Here is an 18,587-nt window from a genome sequence, read left to right on the forward strand (position 1 = left end):
TAAGGTTTTCGGTTTATTTTTATTTGGTGTTTATTTTATTTTTTTTTAAATCACTTATTGGGAATATTTTTATATATATTTTTTTGTTAAATAAAAATATATATTTTTTCGTTTACTATTATTTGGATTTTTTTTTTTTCTTTGTTATTCCCAATCACTTAATGTTAACTTGGCTTGGACCCTAAAGCTTTAGAGCGTGTTAGCTTAGCACAACTTCTTAATAACGACTAATGGTTGATGGTTTGACTAGAGACTCAAGAAAACAATTTGTATGTTTTATGTCTTGAAAATGAAAAAAAAAACAAAAACACATATATTGAGTTTCGTTTCGATATTCAAGTCACTGTTTTGTCGTCGGCGGTGGCAGCAGCAGCTGATGGTGGCTGACGGGCTGGCTGAGTTATATTGAAAAGCCACAAGTCGCTATGCAGTCAGCAGTGATTTTTCTGTTGCTGTTGACAGCAGCAGAATGCCGCACATGCGCAGCAGCAATAACGCCTTAGACATTAACACCACCGCCGTGATGGTTTTGTTTTGGTGGGGAGGGATAAAATTTAAATTAAAAAAACAACAACAACGGTAATAAAAACAACAACAAACTGCAACTAAGAAACGAGTAACAAAAATTACTGTCAGAGCATTTAAAATTGCTTACATTTCATTTGTTTGAATAGAAGCAACCCAAAAAGGCGACAACTGAACAAATGAACGAACAGGCAGACAGACGGACGGACAAGCACACCCTAAAAGACTGGTTTCCTTCTTCTTCATTCGCGAGATTTCAATTTTTTTTTTTGATTGGGGAAACAACAGTATTTCTGTTCGAAAAAAAAAATCGTTAACAATAATTTCTTGTAAAACAACAAATCACAGCTCAACCAATAACAACACCACCACCACGAAAATATTGCAGATTTTTTCGTAGCCCAAAATTTTTGATATTTTTTTTTTTGTTTCTTCGTGGCACAACAAACAAATAGTTTGACATTTTATAAATCTTCTTTGGACAGGTTAAGCATGCAGGTTGTCATCAATAGAGATTATTTGTGGATATTCAATGGATGTTGAGGTTATTCCTCAATGATAGGAGTTGATTTTTAAAAATTTTGACCAAAAGGGACTTACACAAATATATTGTCAGGGTAATAGCTTTGTGCAGCAAAAATATATAACGACGTGAAATATTTTAAACCCATTTTTAGTATAATTTTGTCGGTATTTCTGACTAGCTGAGGCGATCTAGACATGTGTGTCCGTTCGCCCCTCCCTACGTCTGTCCATTATAATTTGTAAACACGATGCACCAATCTTCACGAAATTTTGCGTGTAGGAAGGGTTTTGGCCAATGAAGACCCCTATTGTTTTTGGTAAAGCTCGGTTAATATTTAGAGGATGAAATGGACCAAATACTTAATTTTGTCGGTATTTCTGATCGCTCTAGAGGCCGCAAGTATGGTTCGAACATCGCGAAATTTTACATGGAGGGGATAGGCCAAAGAATAAGTATTCCCGATTGGATAAAGATCGGTCATTAATTACGGGTCAAATGGACCCTGACTTTTGTGTGATAAATGACAAAATTTGTATTCTATGGCGTATATATTTAGTGTATCCAAGAGGAATGGTTAACCTTCAAAATGACTCCAATTACATTGTCGTATGTACACGGATGTGGGAGTTACACTTAAATATTTACAGGTGCTTACGACTACAAATAGGCGTGTATTTATAACCTTCAACACACTGTGTTACAGGGTATTATGTCTTTGTGCATATGTTTGTAACAGGCAAATGGAAACGAGATAGACACATCGTGCCTTTTGAGAATACGCATAGGATCACTTTCTAAGTCGATTTATGCATGTCCGTGCGTCCGTCTGTAGATGTTAAATTGTAAACAAACTACAGGTCGCATTTATGATCTGATTTGGATGAAGTCACTTATTTGGCCCAAGGACAAACCCTAATTCAAGAAAATCGGTTCAGATTTAAATATAGCTCCCATATATATTTTCGTCCGATTTATGGTAAATGGTGCACCAAAGTTCCTATATATCTTTCGATTTGCACGAAATTTTGCAGAGGGTACTGAATTAGATCCAGAATGATGTGTGCCAAGTTTCGTAAAAATCGGTTCAGATTTATATATAGCTCCCATATATATTATCGTCCGATTTAAGATAAATGGTGCACAAAAGTCCATAAATAGCTTTCGATTTGCACAAAATGTGGCATAGGGTACTGAATTAAGTTTCCTAAAATCGGTTCTGATTTTTATATAACTCCCATATATATTTTCGTCCGATTTTATGTAAATGGTGTACCAAAGTCCCTAAATATCTTTCGATTTGCACGTAATTTGACATAGCGTACTGAATTGAGCCTGGAATGATACGTGCTAAGTTTCGTGAAGATCCGTTCAGATTTAGATATAGCTCCCATATATATTTTCGTCCGATTTAATGTAAATGGTGTACCAAAGTTCCTATATACCTTCCGATTTGCACGAAATTTGGCATAGTGTACTGAATTAAGTCTGTTAAGTTTCCTAAAAATCGGTTCAGATTTTGATATAACTCCCATATATATTTTCGTCCGATTTTATGTAAATGGTGTACCAAAGTCCCTAAATATCTTTCGATTTGCACGTAATTTGACTTAGCGTACTGAATTGAGCCTGGAATGATGTGTGTCAAGTTTCGAGAAAATCAGGTCAGATTTAGATATAGCTCCCATATATATTTTCGTCCGATTTAAGGTAAATGCTGCACCAAAGTCCCTAAATACCTTTCGATTTGTATGAAATTCAGCACAGCGCACCTAATTGAGTCTAGAATGATGTGTGCAAAGTTTTGTGAAGATCCGTTCAGATTTAGATATAGCTACCATATATATTTTCGACCGATTTTACATAAATGGTGCACCAAAGTCCGAATATATTTTTTCGATTTGCACGTATTTTGACAAAGCGTACAGAATTAAGTCTAAAACGATGTATGTTAAATTTCGTGAAAATCGGTTCAGATTTAGATATAGCTCCCGTACATAGTTTCGTCCGATTTAAGTTAAATGGGGCACCAAAGTCCCTATATATCTTTCGATTTGCACGAAATTTTGCATAGCGTACTGAATTAGGTCTAGATTGATGTGTGTTAAGTTTCGTGAAGATCGGTTCAGATTTAGATACAGCTCCCATATATATTTTCGTCCGATTTAAAACAAATGGTTCATCAATGCCCGAATATATTTTTCGATTTGCACGTAATTTGACATAGCGTACTGAATTGAGCCTGGAATGATGTGTGTCAAGTTTCGAGAAAATCAGGTCAGATTTAGATATAGCTACCATATATATTTTCGTCCGATTTAAGGTAAATTGGGCACCAAAGTCCCTATAAATCTTTTGATTTGCACAAAATTTGGCATAGCGTAATAAATTAGGTCTAGAATGGTATGCGTTAAGTTTCCTGAAAATCGGTCTAGATTTATATATAGCACCCATATATATTTTCGTCCGATTTAAAGTAAATGAAGCACCAAAGCCCCTATATATCTTTCGATTGACACGAAATTTGGCATAGCGTACTGAATTATGTCTAGAACGATGTGTGCTAAATTTCGTGAAAATCGGTGCAGATTTAGATATAGCTCCTATATATAGCTTCGCCCGATTTAAGGTAAATGGTGTACCAAAGCCCATATATATCTTTCGATTTCTGCCAAATTTGGCATATCGTACTGAATCGAGTCTAAAATGAGGTTTCTTTAGTTTCGAGAATATCTGTCCAGATTTAGATATAGGTCCCACGTATATATTTTGGTCCGATTTTAGGTAAATGGTGCACCAAACTCCTAATGTTTGTCGGATTGACACGAAATTTTTCACAACGTATCATATATATTTCGAACGGGTGTCTGAGTAGCATGTATACAGTTTGCTGTAAATCGATTTCCATAAATTGTTCCCATTTTACGCAAACAATTCTAAATCTGCCCGATTGAAACTAAATTTAGCATAGGTTGCAGAAAAGTGTACGTCCCTTCGAGAGAACATTGACAAGAAATTATTAGGATACAGGATATGTTCAACATACATAAAGTGGTGAAGGGTATCATATAGACGGTCAAAGGCAGTCCGACTTTACTACTTTCCTTACTGGTTTTAAATATTTTTTTTTCGAGGGCTACAAATAGGCGTGGATTTTTTTTATTATTTTTTTCTTCCAAGGATACAAATAAGCGTGGATTTTTTAAAATGTTGTTTATGAGATCAGTAATAGAAATTAAATATTTTTTCGATATCAATAATAGGCATGTATTTTTTAATTATTTTTTTTTTTTTGGTTGGCTACAAACAGGCGTGCATTTTTATTTGTTTTCAGATCAAAAGATTCGGGCCACAAGCTTTGTATTTTAGATTTCCTTAATATTCGAAGTTTCTTCTGTGAATTACCATTTTTTCCATTTTACACCAATTTGAATTCTATACACACTTCGATAAATCTTTTCAGTTATTGCCTTTGTATCTTGTCTTACTAAATAAATTGTTTTTTTTTATTGTTCTTAAATAAAAATCACAATAGCAAAGATCTCTTAAATTACCCGGCTGCCTATGCTTGCAGAATATATTTTTTTTTTTTTCAAGCAATACCGCAAATCGTTCAGAACACGTTTCAACATTTCTTTGAATTGATACGATGAAGACAAGAAACTGAACTGATCTTGATTTTAGTTGTCACGTTATGTCATAATTCAATTCTTTATTTAATCGTGTTGGAATTTCCTAGAAATTGTTCATGTGGTATGATTCAGATTTTTTGTTTAAAGAATCCATTTAAATTGTAATAGTGGCTGATATGACTTGTTGACAAGAGGCGGAGTTGTTAGTAAAGCGAAAAAAAATATTTCAAAAATATTATTGGTCTGTAGAAAATTTATTTTAAAAATCTACGCCTATTGGGTAACTGGAAAAAAAATCCAAGAGACCATCACAACATTTTCAGTGATTCAATTGAAAAGGAAGCACTCGAACTGAATTCATTGAGTCCGTCTCAGATGCAAAAAGAAATAGACGATATCCTACGTTGGGCGCCATTCACAAATGTATGAAAATAACATATTTACTCCATAATAAAGAGAATAACGTTGGGCGCCATTTTCAAATGTTACATAAAACGATGATTGAAAAATATCTTTAATCGGAGGAAGTTGGGAATATCAATTATTCTGTAGAATAAACAATTTCTATTGAAATGGAAATCCCGAATTAAATTCATTGAGTCTGTCTCGGATGAATAAATAAATAGCTGATATCCCACGTTGGGCGCCATTCACAAATATTATCTAAAATGCGATTGAATAATGGTCTCTAAAAAAATATTTTAAAAATCCACGCCTATCGTTGGTCTTGAATAAAAAAACAACAAATGATTTAGAAAAAAATTATATAAAAATCCACGCCTCTTTTGGTCACGAAAAAAATATTTTAAAAATCCACGACTAGTATTGGTCTCTGGAAAACTTATTTTAAAAATCCACGCCTATCGTTGGTCTTGAATAACAAAAACAACAAATGATTTAGAAAAAAATTATATAAAAATCCACGCCTATTTATGATTTCGAAAACATTGATTTATAATATACACGTCTTTCAAAATATTTATTTTCACCACTCATTTTGAACTTGAACTACTAAAATCAAATTCCAATTGGCAGCACCATAACCATTGACCACAATTTTATAGAACCCCTCCTGCAGGTGTTGTGGAAATTCTTCCTGATTAAATTGGCATTTGTCCAAGATGTAGGTTTTCTTTTCAAATGGAGGCTGAAATTTATCCTCAAACACCGGCATATTGGAACAATCCTTCAGGGTATCCATTATCAGACGATAAAATGAATTCAAATATGAAAAGAAATGTTGACGTTGCACCCTAAATGGTAGGGGCCTATAGGGGCGAACACCATTTTCACTGCGATACGAAAGGAATTCAATCTATAAAGCAGAAGCAGAAGGGAACATTTTCATTGGTTTCTAAGTAGAAAAAAAATGTCCTTTGGGTTAACCTCCGAATCATCACCTTCCACAATATCAAAATTTTGTATAAATCTCCCCGAAGCGGCATAGACACCACGACGTATCCTCTCCACTTTGAAGTCGTGGAAACTCACCAAATCCGGATTATCCGAATGGGTTTCTATGGATTTCATTTCATAGGTCCAGGTTTGCTGGTGTAGTAAAATAGATTAGGAAAAATATGTAAAAATGTTTATTTTAAAAAATAATTCTTGCCTTTAAGGGTATTAAGGATGCCTCAACTAATTTTGTAGAGATCATCAGCGTTATTATTATTCCAACTGCGATTAATACTTCCATTGTAATTTTAGTGAAAACTTTTTTAATAATAATTAAACGCTATTGTCGGACCTTAATTTATATTAATTGGGTGCTAACAGGGAATATACCAAACATTTGTAATAATACGACACGTGAGCTTTGTTTGCATGCTTTATTCAGATTACAGACTTTACATGACCCATTCTCAGATAATTAATTTTAGAACACATATACAAGCACTTAATTATTTTTTCATACACCAATTATGTGTGAATTTCTGAAATTATTTTTTAAATAATTTTTTTTTTGTGATCAAAACATGGGGTGTATTTTTTAAATAATTTTTTTGGGGACCAAAAATAGGAGCGGATTTTCTAGATAATTTTTTTGGGGACCAAAAATAGAATCCAAGAATCCATGCATATTTATACCCTTCACAACTATGTTGTTAGGGTATTATAACTCTGGGCAGCCCCAAGAGTTTGTAACGCCGCGCAATATTGGTCCTAGACCCACCTTTAAGTATACCGATCGTCATATCTCGACTAGCTGAGTCGATCTAGACATGTGTGTCCGCCCGTCTGTCCATTATAATTTGTAAACACGATATAGTCCACAGTTATGGCCCAATCTTCGCGAAATTTTGCATGTAGGATGGGATTTGACCAATGAAGACCCCAATTATTTTTGGTAAATATCGGTTAATATTTACTTTATTTTTGTCTGGTTTTCTGGTCGCTCCAGAGGCCGCAATTATACCCCGAACATGCCCTTACATGGACGAGGGCATCGGGCCAAAGAATAAACATGAATTCTTTGTTAAGCATAGGTCAATATTTAGCGGGTCAAATGAAACCTGAGTTTTGTGTGAAAAATTACAAAATCTGTATTCTATAGCATATATATCTACCCCTGAAGGACATAGACCCGAGAAGTTGATATTATATCCAAGAGGAGTGGTTGATCTTTAAATTTATACCAATTAAATTTTTGTGCTCGGATGTGGGAGTTACACCTAAATATTTACAGGTATCTCTGTATTCGCATATTATTTAGTAACCCATTATCACTCTAGAGAGCGCAAATATAACGCTGAGCGCTTTGAAATGTTCCATGAGGTTCCAGTTATGGTCAAGGACAACGCCTATAGTCAGATAATAATTTTGTAATGGAGTGGACCAAAAACATAATTTTTTGTGTTATTTCCGAGTCGATCTACAGGTCACAATTGAAAGCCGAACACCACAACACAACCCACTGTGAAGGGAATCTGGACCAGAGCTGTACTGAATACTCGTAATATTTGTAAAATATGTCAATGTAAGGAAGAGGTGCTGTTTACCTCTAATCGGGCAAGAGGGTGCAAAATATCACGAAATATTGCCCAGGCTCGGAATAAACCTGCGCAGAAAGTTTGAGTTCCGTGGTAGTTGTGTAGGGTATCGTATGGTCGGCCCCGTCCTACTATACTGCTCCGCTCACTGGTTTTTATATATATATATACCCTTCACCCCGCTGCGGTACAGGGTATTATGTCTTTGTGCATATGTTTGTAACGGGTAGAATGAATTCCATAGAATCACTTTCTGAGTCCGTCCGTCCGCCTGGATGAAATTTGGCATAGCACATTTATTTGGCCCAGGGACGAACCCTATTGAAATTGGGAAAAAATCGGTTCAGATTTACATATAGCTGATATATATATTTTCGTCCGATATATGCACCAAAGTCCCTATATATCTTCCGATTTGCACGAAATTTGGCATAGCGTACTAAAATAGGTCCAGAATGATATGTACCAAGTTTCTAAAAAAAAAAACGGGTACACATATATATTTTTGTCCGATTTAAGGTAAATGGGCCACTATCCGTCTCTAGATGTAAAATTGTAAACAAAGTACAGGTCGCATTTATGATCCGATTTGGAAGAAATTTGGCACAAGTCACTTATTTGGCCCAAGGACGAACCCTATTGAAATTTGTGAAAATCGGTTCAGATTTAGATATAGCTCCCATATATATTTTCATACGATTTTATGTTAATAGAGCACCAAAGCCCCTATACATCTTTCGATTTGTACGAAATTTGGCACAGCGTACTGAATTAAGTGTAGAATGATGTGTGCTAAGTTTCGTGAAAATCGCTTCAGATTCAGATATATCACCCATATATACTTTTATCCGATTTTAGGTAAATAGTGCACCAAAGTCCCTATCTATCCTTCGATTTGTATGAAATTTGACATAGCGTATTGAATTAAGTTTAGAATAACGTGTGCTAAGTTTCGTGAAAATCGTTTCAGATTTAGATATAGCTCCCATATATATTTTCGTCCGATTTTAAGTAAATGGTGTACCAAAGACCTTATATATCTTTCGCTTTGCACGAAATTTGGTACAGCGTAATGAATTAGATATAGAATGATGTGTGCTAAGTTTCGTGAAAATCGGTTCATATTTAGATATAGCCCCCATATATATTTTTGTCCGATTTTATATAAATGGTGGACCAAAGTCTCTAAATATCTTTCGATTTGCACGAAATTTGGTATAGCGCATTGAATTGAGTCTAGAATTACATATGTTAAGTTTTGTGAAAATCGGTTCAGATTTAGATATAGCTCCCATATATATTTTCGTCCGATTTTATGTAAATGGTGCATCGAAGTCCCTATATATCTTTCGATTTGCACGAAATTTGGCATAGCGTACTGAAATAGGACCAGAATTAAATGTGCCAAATTTCGTGAAATTCGGTTCATATTTAGATATAGCTCACATTTATATTTTCTTCCGATTTAAGGTAAATGGGCCTACCAAAGCTCCTATATATCTTCCGAATTGCACGTCATGTGGCACAGCGTAATGAATTAGGCCTAGAATAATGTGTGTTAAGTTTCCTGAAATCGGTTCAGATATAGATATAGCTTCTATATCTGACCAAATGAACAATTTAGTATCGGTTGCCGAATGATGCAATTTCATTTTACTGGTCCTTTAAAAATGCTACGTCTGTTAGGATTCATCTGTTGAATATACCCAAGGTGGTAAAGGGTATCATATCGTCGGCCCAATCCGACTTTACTACTTTCCTTACTGGTTTATATATTTTTTAAGTATTTTTTTAAAGACCAATAAGCGTAGATTTTTTAAATATTTTTTTCAGAGACCAATAAGCGTAGATTTTTTTAAGTAGTTTTTTCCGAAACTTTTACTCTTTAATTTTTATTTTTTTTTTGTAACTTTTACTTCTTCTAGGTTTTTCCCTAATTTCAAAAAAAAATGCATTTCGAATTCCCATCACCAAAAAAATGTCATTGCATTGAATATGCAAAGTAGCCGAAATGCATTTCACTTTAATGGGCAATTGTCTAAACGGAATACAATACAACGGAATACTTAAATATGTTATCAAAATAAAACTTAAAAACAATCAATCCCACTAAAAAAATTGAAACCTCTTCTGCATTGCAATGCATGTGAAACTGAAAAAAATTGTGCATTTCAGTTGCACTACCTAGAGGAAGCGAATTCATAGACAAAAAGGTTGAATTAACACAAGAAATATTTTCATGTCGCGTTGGTGGATCGAGGGGGTGGGGAAACCCACCTATCATACCGCATAAACATAATTATAACATTTCGAAAACAAAAAAACATTAAATTAAATTATTTATACACCCGATTGAACAGACAAGCCACGCTTTATTTTTGTTTGTTGTGTATTTTTTTTGGTCTTCTCTTCCATTACGGATTTGTTAATTGTTAAATTAGAGCAAAATTTTCATAAATATTCAATATTCAAGACATCAGCGTAACTTGAAATAAAAAAATTTGAAACACACGTTTATCGATGGCGATGGGTAGTTCAGTTAATAAAACAAAATTAAACTGCCGAAACATCGGCAGTGATTTTTTTCTTTTTTGATTGTATTTTGTGGAGTAGTTCGGGTGTGTGTGTGTGTGTGTGTGTGTGTGTGTGTGAATACGACAATCATTAACCGTGAATGAGGTTGTAGTTTTGACGATTTATCTTTATTTATGTTTTGACGTCAGGGTTCATTGCCATTAATATTTTGAAGATTACACAAATCTTCCCTCACGAAAACCGAAATAGTTTGCGAAAATCCAGTGCAACGTGGATGGCAAGATTTTTACTTCGAAACATGTTTTCAAAAATATTTTAAACATCCACGCTTATTAATGACTTCGAAGAAATATTTAAAAAAAAATTTTGATATGTGAGAATCATTTTTCAAATTTATTTTTAATTTAAGATTCTGGAAAAATGACATCAAAATTTAGGTATCAATTTAGTTTTGGTATTTCAGTTTTTTTATACCCTACACCACTCTGTGGTACAGGTCTTTGTGCATATGTTTGTAACTGGCAAAAGGAAACGAGATACAAACATGGTTCCTTTTGAGAAAAAGCATAGAATCACGTTCTGAGTCGATTTATGCATGTCCGACCGTCCATCCGTCTGTAGATGTTAAATTGTAAACAAAGTATAGGTCGCATTTATGATCCGATTTGGAAGAAATTTGGCACAGCTCATCTATTTGGCCCAAGGACAAACCCTATTGAAATTGAGAAAAATCGGTTCAGATTTAGATATAGCTCTCATATATATGTTCGTCAGATTTAAGGTCCCTATATATCTTTCGATTTTCACGAAATTTGGCACGGTGTTCTCAATTGAGTCTAGAATGACGTGTGTTAAGTTTCCTGGAAATCGGTTCAGATTTAGATATAGCACCCATATATATATATTAGTCCGAATTTACGTCCGATTTTATGTAAATGGTGTACTAAAGCCCCTATATATAATTCGATTTGCGCGAAATTTGGCATAGGGTGCTGACTTAGGTCCAGAATAATGTGTGCTAAGTTTCGTGAAAACCGGTTTAGATTTAGATATAGCTCCCATATATATATATTAGTCCAAAGTCCCTATATATCTTTCGATTTGCACGAAATTTGGTATAGCGCACTAAATTAAGTCTAGAATGATGTGTGCTAAGTTTCGTGAAAACCGGTTCAGATTAAGATATAGCTCCCATATATACATTCGTCCGATTTAAGGTAAATGGTGTACCAAACTCCCTTAATATCTTTCGGTTTGCACGAAATTTGGCACAGCGTAATGAATTAGGTCTAAAATGATGTGTGCTAAGTTTCCTGAAAATCGGTCCAGGTTTAGATATAGCTCCCATATATAATTTCGTCCAATTTAATGAAAATGGTGCACCACAGTCCCTACATATCTTTCGATTTGCACGAAATTTTGCATAACGCACTGAATTAGGTCTAGAATAATGTGCGCTAAGTTTCCTGTAAATCGGTTCAGATTTAGTTATAGCTCCCATATATATTTTAGTCCGATTTTATGTAAATGGTGTACCAAAGCACCTATATATCTTTCGATTTGCACGAAATTTGGCACAGCGTAATGAATTAGGTCTAGAATGGCATAGGGTGCTGAATTAGGTCCAGAATGATGTGTGCTAAGTTTCGTGAAAATCGGTTCAGATTTAGATATAGCTCCCATATATATTTTCGTCCGATTTAATGTAAATGGTGCACCAAAGTCCCTATATATCTTTCGATTTGCACGAAATTTAGCATAGGGTGCTGAATTAGGTCCAGAATGATGTGTGTTAAATTTCGCGAAAATCGGTTCAGATTTTGATATAGCTCCCATATATTTTTTCGTCCGATTTAAGGTAAATGGGGAACCACAGACCCTATATATCTTTTGATTTTCAGGAAATTTGGCACGGTGTTCTCAATTCAGTCTAGAATGACGTGTGTTAAGTTTTGAGGAAAAACGGTTCAGATTTAGTTATAGCTCTCATATATTGTTTCCCCCGATTTTAGGAAAAATGAAGTGACAAAGTCCCTATATATTCCTCGATTTGCACGAAATTTGGCATAAAGTATTGAATTGAGCCTAGAGTGATATCTGCCAAGTTTCGTGAAAATCGCTTCAGATTTAGATATAGCTCCCATACATATTTTCGTCCGAATTAATGTAAGTGGTGCACCAAAGTCTCTATATATCATTCGATTTGCACGCAATTTGGTATAGCCCATTGAATTGAGTCTAGAATTACATATGCAAAGTTTCGTGAAAATCGGTTCAGATTTAGATATAGCTGCCATATATATTTTCGTCCGATTTTAGGTAAATAGTGCACCAATGTCCCTATATATCCTTCGTTTTTCACGAAATTTGGTGTAGGGTGCTGAATTAGGTCCAGAATGATGTGTGCTAAGTTTCGTCCGATGTTATGTAAATTTGGCATTGAATTGGGCCTGGAGTGATGTCTGCCAAGTTTCGTGAAAATCGGTTCAGATTTAGATATAGCTCACATATATACTTTCGTCCGAATTAAAGTTGATGGTGTACCAATGCCCCTCAATATCATTCGGTTTGCACGAAATTTGGCATAACGTAATGAATTGGGTCTAGAATGATGTGTGTTAATCAAAGTGGTGAAGGGTATCATATAGTCGGTCCCGCACGACTTTACTATTTTCCTTACTGATTTTTTTTTTTTTTTTTTTTTGGAGTGATGCAGTAATGTGCTCTTGTATCTGTATCTGTGGCTGTGTGTGTGTATGTGTGATTTTATTCAATATTCACTAACCTTGAACTAGAAATTAACATTGACATATAAAAAAAATTGAATAAAAGACAAACAAATCAAGAAATTCAGATTGGAGTTTGCACAATACCATCCACACACACACGCACACACATTCGAGCCCACATACAATTCATATAGACCGCAATAAAAACAACTTTATCTGTCGCATAGTAAAGACAACAACAATACCATTATAATTTTAATTTATTTTAATGAAAAAAAGAGGAGAAGTTGAATTCAAACCCATCATTATTGATCGAATCGATAACTAATCAACAAATAGTGTTCCAGCTGCTTCTCAATATTTTATTTCTCGGGATGGTTTAACGTCACCAAAACGTCGGTGTGTTTTTTTTTTCAATGGAGACCTTTGAAAAACCTGTTAAAAATTATTTTAATTTAAAATAAAAAAAACAAATATTGAATATTTGCTTTTTCTGATTTTTCAAGTTTTACTTTTTTTTGAAACATTTTGAAATGCAAAAGAGTAAATTAGCATGGAATAACCATTCAATTTTATGATTTTTTTCGAAAAAAAAAACGAAACTAGATAGAAGTTACTTACCTTGCGCTTGGTAGTTTCTAGGGCCGGACTTGCTAATTTGCAATGGAATTTGAATTCTCATTGAAATTCAAAATGTTTTGACTAAGATCAGGATCGATGTTATTTCAGGTTTTTTATTTATTTCATTTTTTAGTATTTCAATATAATGATATCATGTCACGGAACACACAATTTTAATGCATAAATGTCAGAATATATAAATTTTTTAACGCCTAGTTATTATAAGCTACCAAAAAAAAATAAAAATAATGCATTTGGATGAAATTTGGCACAAGTCACTTATTTGGACGAACCCTATTGAAATTGGGAAAGATCGGGTCAGATTTAGATATAGCTCCCAAATATAGTTTCGTCCGATTTAAGGTAAATGGTGCACCAAAGTCCCTATATATCATTCGATTTGCACGAAATTTGGCATAAAGTACTGAATTAGGTCAATAATTAAGTTTCGAGAAAATCGCGTCAGATTTATATATAGTTCCGATATATATTTTCGTCCGATTTAAGGTAAATGGGTCTCCAAAGTCCCTATATATCTTTCGATTTGCCGATTGACAAAACGTACTGAAATTAATATAAATTAATATCGGGCAAGTTTCTTTGAAATCGGGTCAGATTTAGATATAGCATAGCTTCCATATATAATTTCGACCAAAAAAATCATCAATGGGTGCTTGATTGATATTACTTTTGAAACAGTGAAGCATACCAAATAGCGTGCTTAAAGTTTGCTTAAAGTCTATTTACAAAATATGGAATAGATTGCAGAATGACATGTGTAAGGATTGATGTTAGTCGGCTTACTTATAGATAAAGATCGCATTTTTAAGTTCGTTCAATTTCATGTCAAATTGCGACATCTGTAATGATACTTATGTAGAATATCTCCAAAGTGGTGAAGGGTATCATATAGTCGGCCCAGTCCGACTTTACAACTTTCCTTACTGGTTTTCTAGTGCTACAAATAGGCGTGGATTTTTTAAACCAAATTTTTCGAGTGCTACAAATAGACGTGGATGGCGTAAAGGATGATAGATACCAAGCAACGGTTCCGATTGGCTTTAACATGGCAAAGGCATCTCGATATACACAAGCCCACTTGAATGTCTCCCGATCGAACAACGAGAAATTAAATCGATCATGTTGTGATGGACGGAAGGCATTGATCCAGTGTTTTAAACGTTCGATCGATCCGAGGAGCGAATATCGATTCGGACCATTACCTTGTGGCAGCCAAGGTACGCACCCGTCTTAATGTTGCAGCAAAGGTGCGATCTAATACAACACGGAAACTCGACGTCGAAAAGCTGCAAACACAACAGGTAGCCGAGGCCTACTCCGCTCAACTTACCCATATGCTTGAAGAAATCACTTCTTGTCCCGATAATATTATAGAAGCACAGTGGCAGAGAATTGCCCACTCCCAACAAACTACAGCAAAAGCAACACTTGGGTACCAAAGACCACCATCAAGAAACCCATGGTACGATCAGGAGTGTCGTAATGCTACTGATGTGGAAAAACGCAGCGTATAGGGCAACCCTGCGGACAGTACCAACACGCAGTGAGATGGAGAATTATCGGGAGAAAAGGAGAGAAGAGAAACGTGTTTTCAGAAAAAAGAAGATAGAACAAGAAAAACGGGAGCGTGAGTAAATCGAGATGTACAGAATGAAGTCCGAAAATTCTACCAACGCGTTGCAACGGGTAAAACACCAAACCGAAGGCTTTGGTGCAGTCACATCCTCCTGTAGAGATGAAGAAGAAAACCTGGTGACAGATACAGACAGCGTGCTGAGGATATGGAAGGAGCATTTTGAAAAACTTCTGGTATCAACTAGAAGCGGTGATGTGGATACCCCAGAACCAATAATAGATGATGGTATAGAGTGTATACCACCTAGCCAAGATAAAGTCAGAATAGCAATCAATCGGCTGAAGAATAATAAAGCAGCAGGTTACAAACTGAACCATTTAAGACTGGTGGTCAGATGCTGGTAAGGAGCGTGTACCAGCTGATTAGTACAATTTGGCTAGAGGAATACATGCCCAATTGGATTGGAACCTCAGACAGGATGCTGAGTCCCGTGTACAAAAAAGGAGACAAGACAATATGTGCCCACCAGAGATGGTCCGTCAGAAACAGTGACGTAAATGACATACATTTCCGACGTATAATACATACGTCAGAAACGTCGGAAACCTACCCAAAACCATTAGGTTTTTGACAAAATAGCTATTTCCATTAATAAATTTGGAAATTACGTATGCTTTACTCAAACCCATATAAAATTTCAAAATTTTCTTCTCAAAAAAGTTTAGAAATTTTTATCAGTTCTAGTAAGGAATAGTCAGTTATATGTAAAAATAATATATATTCGTGAAAATAATTGTATATGGTGATAATATTGAAATAAATGGCGTTTACTACATTTTTTACATTTTATACAGGTATATGACGTTTTCGACGTTTACACCTTTTTGACAATCGAAAACCTAAAAATTCGTCACACGGACCATCCCTGGTGCCAACTATAGAGGAATAAGTCACCTTCCCATCGCCTACAAAGTGATATCCAGCGTGATGTGTGTGAACGACTGTAGCCAATGGTCAATGACATTATTGGACCATACCAATGCGGCGTCAGACCTGGCAAGTCCACCATTGACCAGATTTTCACTCTGCGCCATATCCTGGAAAATAGCCCACGAAAAACGCATCTACACATTCCATCTATTAAAGCCGCATTCGATTGCCCTATCCGTTCAGATGTGTATAAAGCCATGTCTGCGTTTGGAATTGCTGCAAAATTAATACGGCTATGCAGGATAACTTTAAGTGGCACAAGGTCAGCAGTTAAAGTCGGAAAGGACCTATCGGAGCCCTTCAATACCAAACGAGGATTCAGTCAAGAAGACAATTTGTCGTCTGATTTTTTTAACATCCTGCTGGAAAAGGTAATACGAGACGCAAAGGTGAACAGAAATGGCACTCTGTACACCAAACAACACATGTTACTCGCCGATGACATCGACATAATAAGTCGAACACTGAAAGCGGTAACAGCCACCTTTGAACAAATTGAGAAGGAGTCTGCCAAAGTGGGTCTGGCAGTAAGCGGCGAGAAGTCCAAGCTGATGGTATCAACGTGAAAGACGTGCAGCAGACTTGGATCAACTGTGGAACTTGAGAACTACAGATTTGATTTTTTTTAAATACAATCTTCCCGATCTTGAAAATATACTTACCTATTTTTTAGATATATTTCCAAAATAAAAATATTAATTATTAGATATTATCAAAATATTTATTATTTTTTTTTTTCTTTCATGCAAGATTATAAAATGTTTTTTGGTTTTAATAATTTTTTTTAATTTAATTTTGATATATAATAGTAATTTGTTATAATATAATTTTGATTTCGTCATGATGAACACTATATGTGTAATTCCTTATGATTTTTGAGTTGTTTCTTTTTTCAAAAAATAATGATATGAAAATGTATTAATTTTTAAAGATATGATTGATGTTGTATGATTGATATATATCGTTTGTAAGTGTATTCTAAAAATATTGAAATATATATTTTTATATATATTTTTGTCAGATATTCTAGCTGTTATTTCTATTGCTAAATTTTATTGTACTTATAAAAGTATTATATTTATCAAAAAAAAAATACAATTTAAAATTTATATATTTTTATCATTACTATAATTTTATCATTACTATAAATGAACTAAAGTATTTACAAGGCACCTCTTTTTATAATGTCATTTATTTTATTGCATATTTGTTTTGTAAGTCTTATTTTTTGATTATTTGAAATTTTATTTTTTTTAGTTTATTTAATTTGTTTTTTTATTGTTAAGGATTGTTTTTCGTTTTTTTATTGTAATTAAAATTAAATTTAACTAAAATTAAAGCACAGTGCCATTTTGAATGGGGGAGCGGCAGTTTCCGCCACACTTTTTATAACAAAATTTTTTAATTTAATATTTTTCATTTTCAAATTATTTTCGATTTTTTTCTTAATTTTTAAAAATATCAAAATAAGTAAAATATTGTTTTTTTATTATTATTTTTTTAATAATATTTAATATTTTAATCAAGTTTTTTTTTAATTTTATTCCAAATTTTTTTAATATATTTTATTTGAACACATTTAAAAACTATTTTATTAAATAAAATAAAAACATTTGTTTAAACTTGACTTTTTTTCTCGCTATGAAAATTATTTTTGAAATAATTTTGAAATCATTACGAAAATGTTAGATATGTATATAATATTTATTAAAATAAAAATTATATTGTTTATTTGTTTATCAATATTTCTTTCAATTATATTTTGTAACCTTCTTGGAAGTGACAACCCTTGGTTTGGTTTGGCAACAAAACTCAAATTCTGTTTTTTTTTTTATTAATTTATTTCTTTGTAAAGTATCCACAATTTTACATTCTATAATTTTTCGAAAATATTTTGAAGTTGTATTTTTTCCTAGACAATATTTTTATATAAAATATTTCTTGTATTGAGAAAAAAAAATTGTTTTGAAAATAATTTCATTATTTTGTAAGTCATTTAAGTATTTTAATTTTTTTTTATAAAATATTTCTTGTATTGAAAAAAATGTTTTGAAAAAAATTTTATTTTTTTATTGGCAGCCAATTGTTTTGTGTATACTGTGCGATGTTTAAAACAAATAATTATATTTAATAATTCTATAAATGCTTTAAATTATTAAAGCTTTTGGGTTAGTATGTTTTTTTTTTGTATGTTTATATAAAATTTGTTTTTTTCCTATTTTTAATAACTAAAACAATAAATAAAGAAAACAAAATATTTATAGGAATGTAACTTAATCAACAAAATTCGCTTAGTATAACAAATGTATATTTTTTATATATATAAAAAAATTAATTTAATTATCAAGAGAGGAAGTGCATATATTTTTTATTTTATATTTTTAATTTTTTATATATTTTTTTATTTATTTATTAATTTTTTTATTTTTTTTTTATTTATTTATT

At 33.3% G+C, this 18,587-nt stretch overlaps 1 protein-coding gene across 1 annotated transcript; it reads right to left on the reverse strand.

The window, feature by feature from the left end:
- Positions 1-5,665: 5,665 nt before the first annotated feature.
- On the reverse strand, positions 5,666-6,210 carry LOC133332587 (uncharacterized). The gene is made up of 2 exons (XM_061540966.1): positions 6,067-6,210; positions 5,666-5,995 (listed from the first exon to the last, which is right to left on the reverse strand). Exons 1-2 carry the CDS (start codon positions 6,208-6,210, stop codon positions 5,666-5,668), a joined length of 474 nt encoding a protein of 157 aa, XP_061396950.1.
- Positions 6,211-18,587: the final 12,377 nt, after the last annotated feature.

Source organism: Musca vetustissima, unplaced genomic scaffold (assembly GCF_032173495.1).
Source record: "Musca vetustissima isolate MV318-11 ecotype Yass unplaced genomic scaffold, APGP_CSIRO_Mvet_v1 utg539, whole genome shotgun sequence".
NCBI lineage: Eukaryota > Metazoa > Arthropoda > Insecta > Diptera > Muscidae > Musca > Musca vetustissima.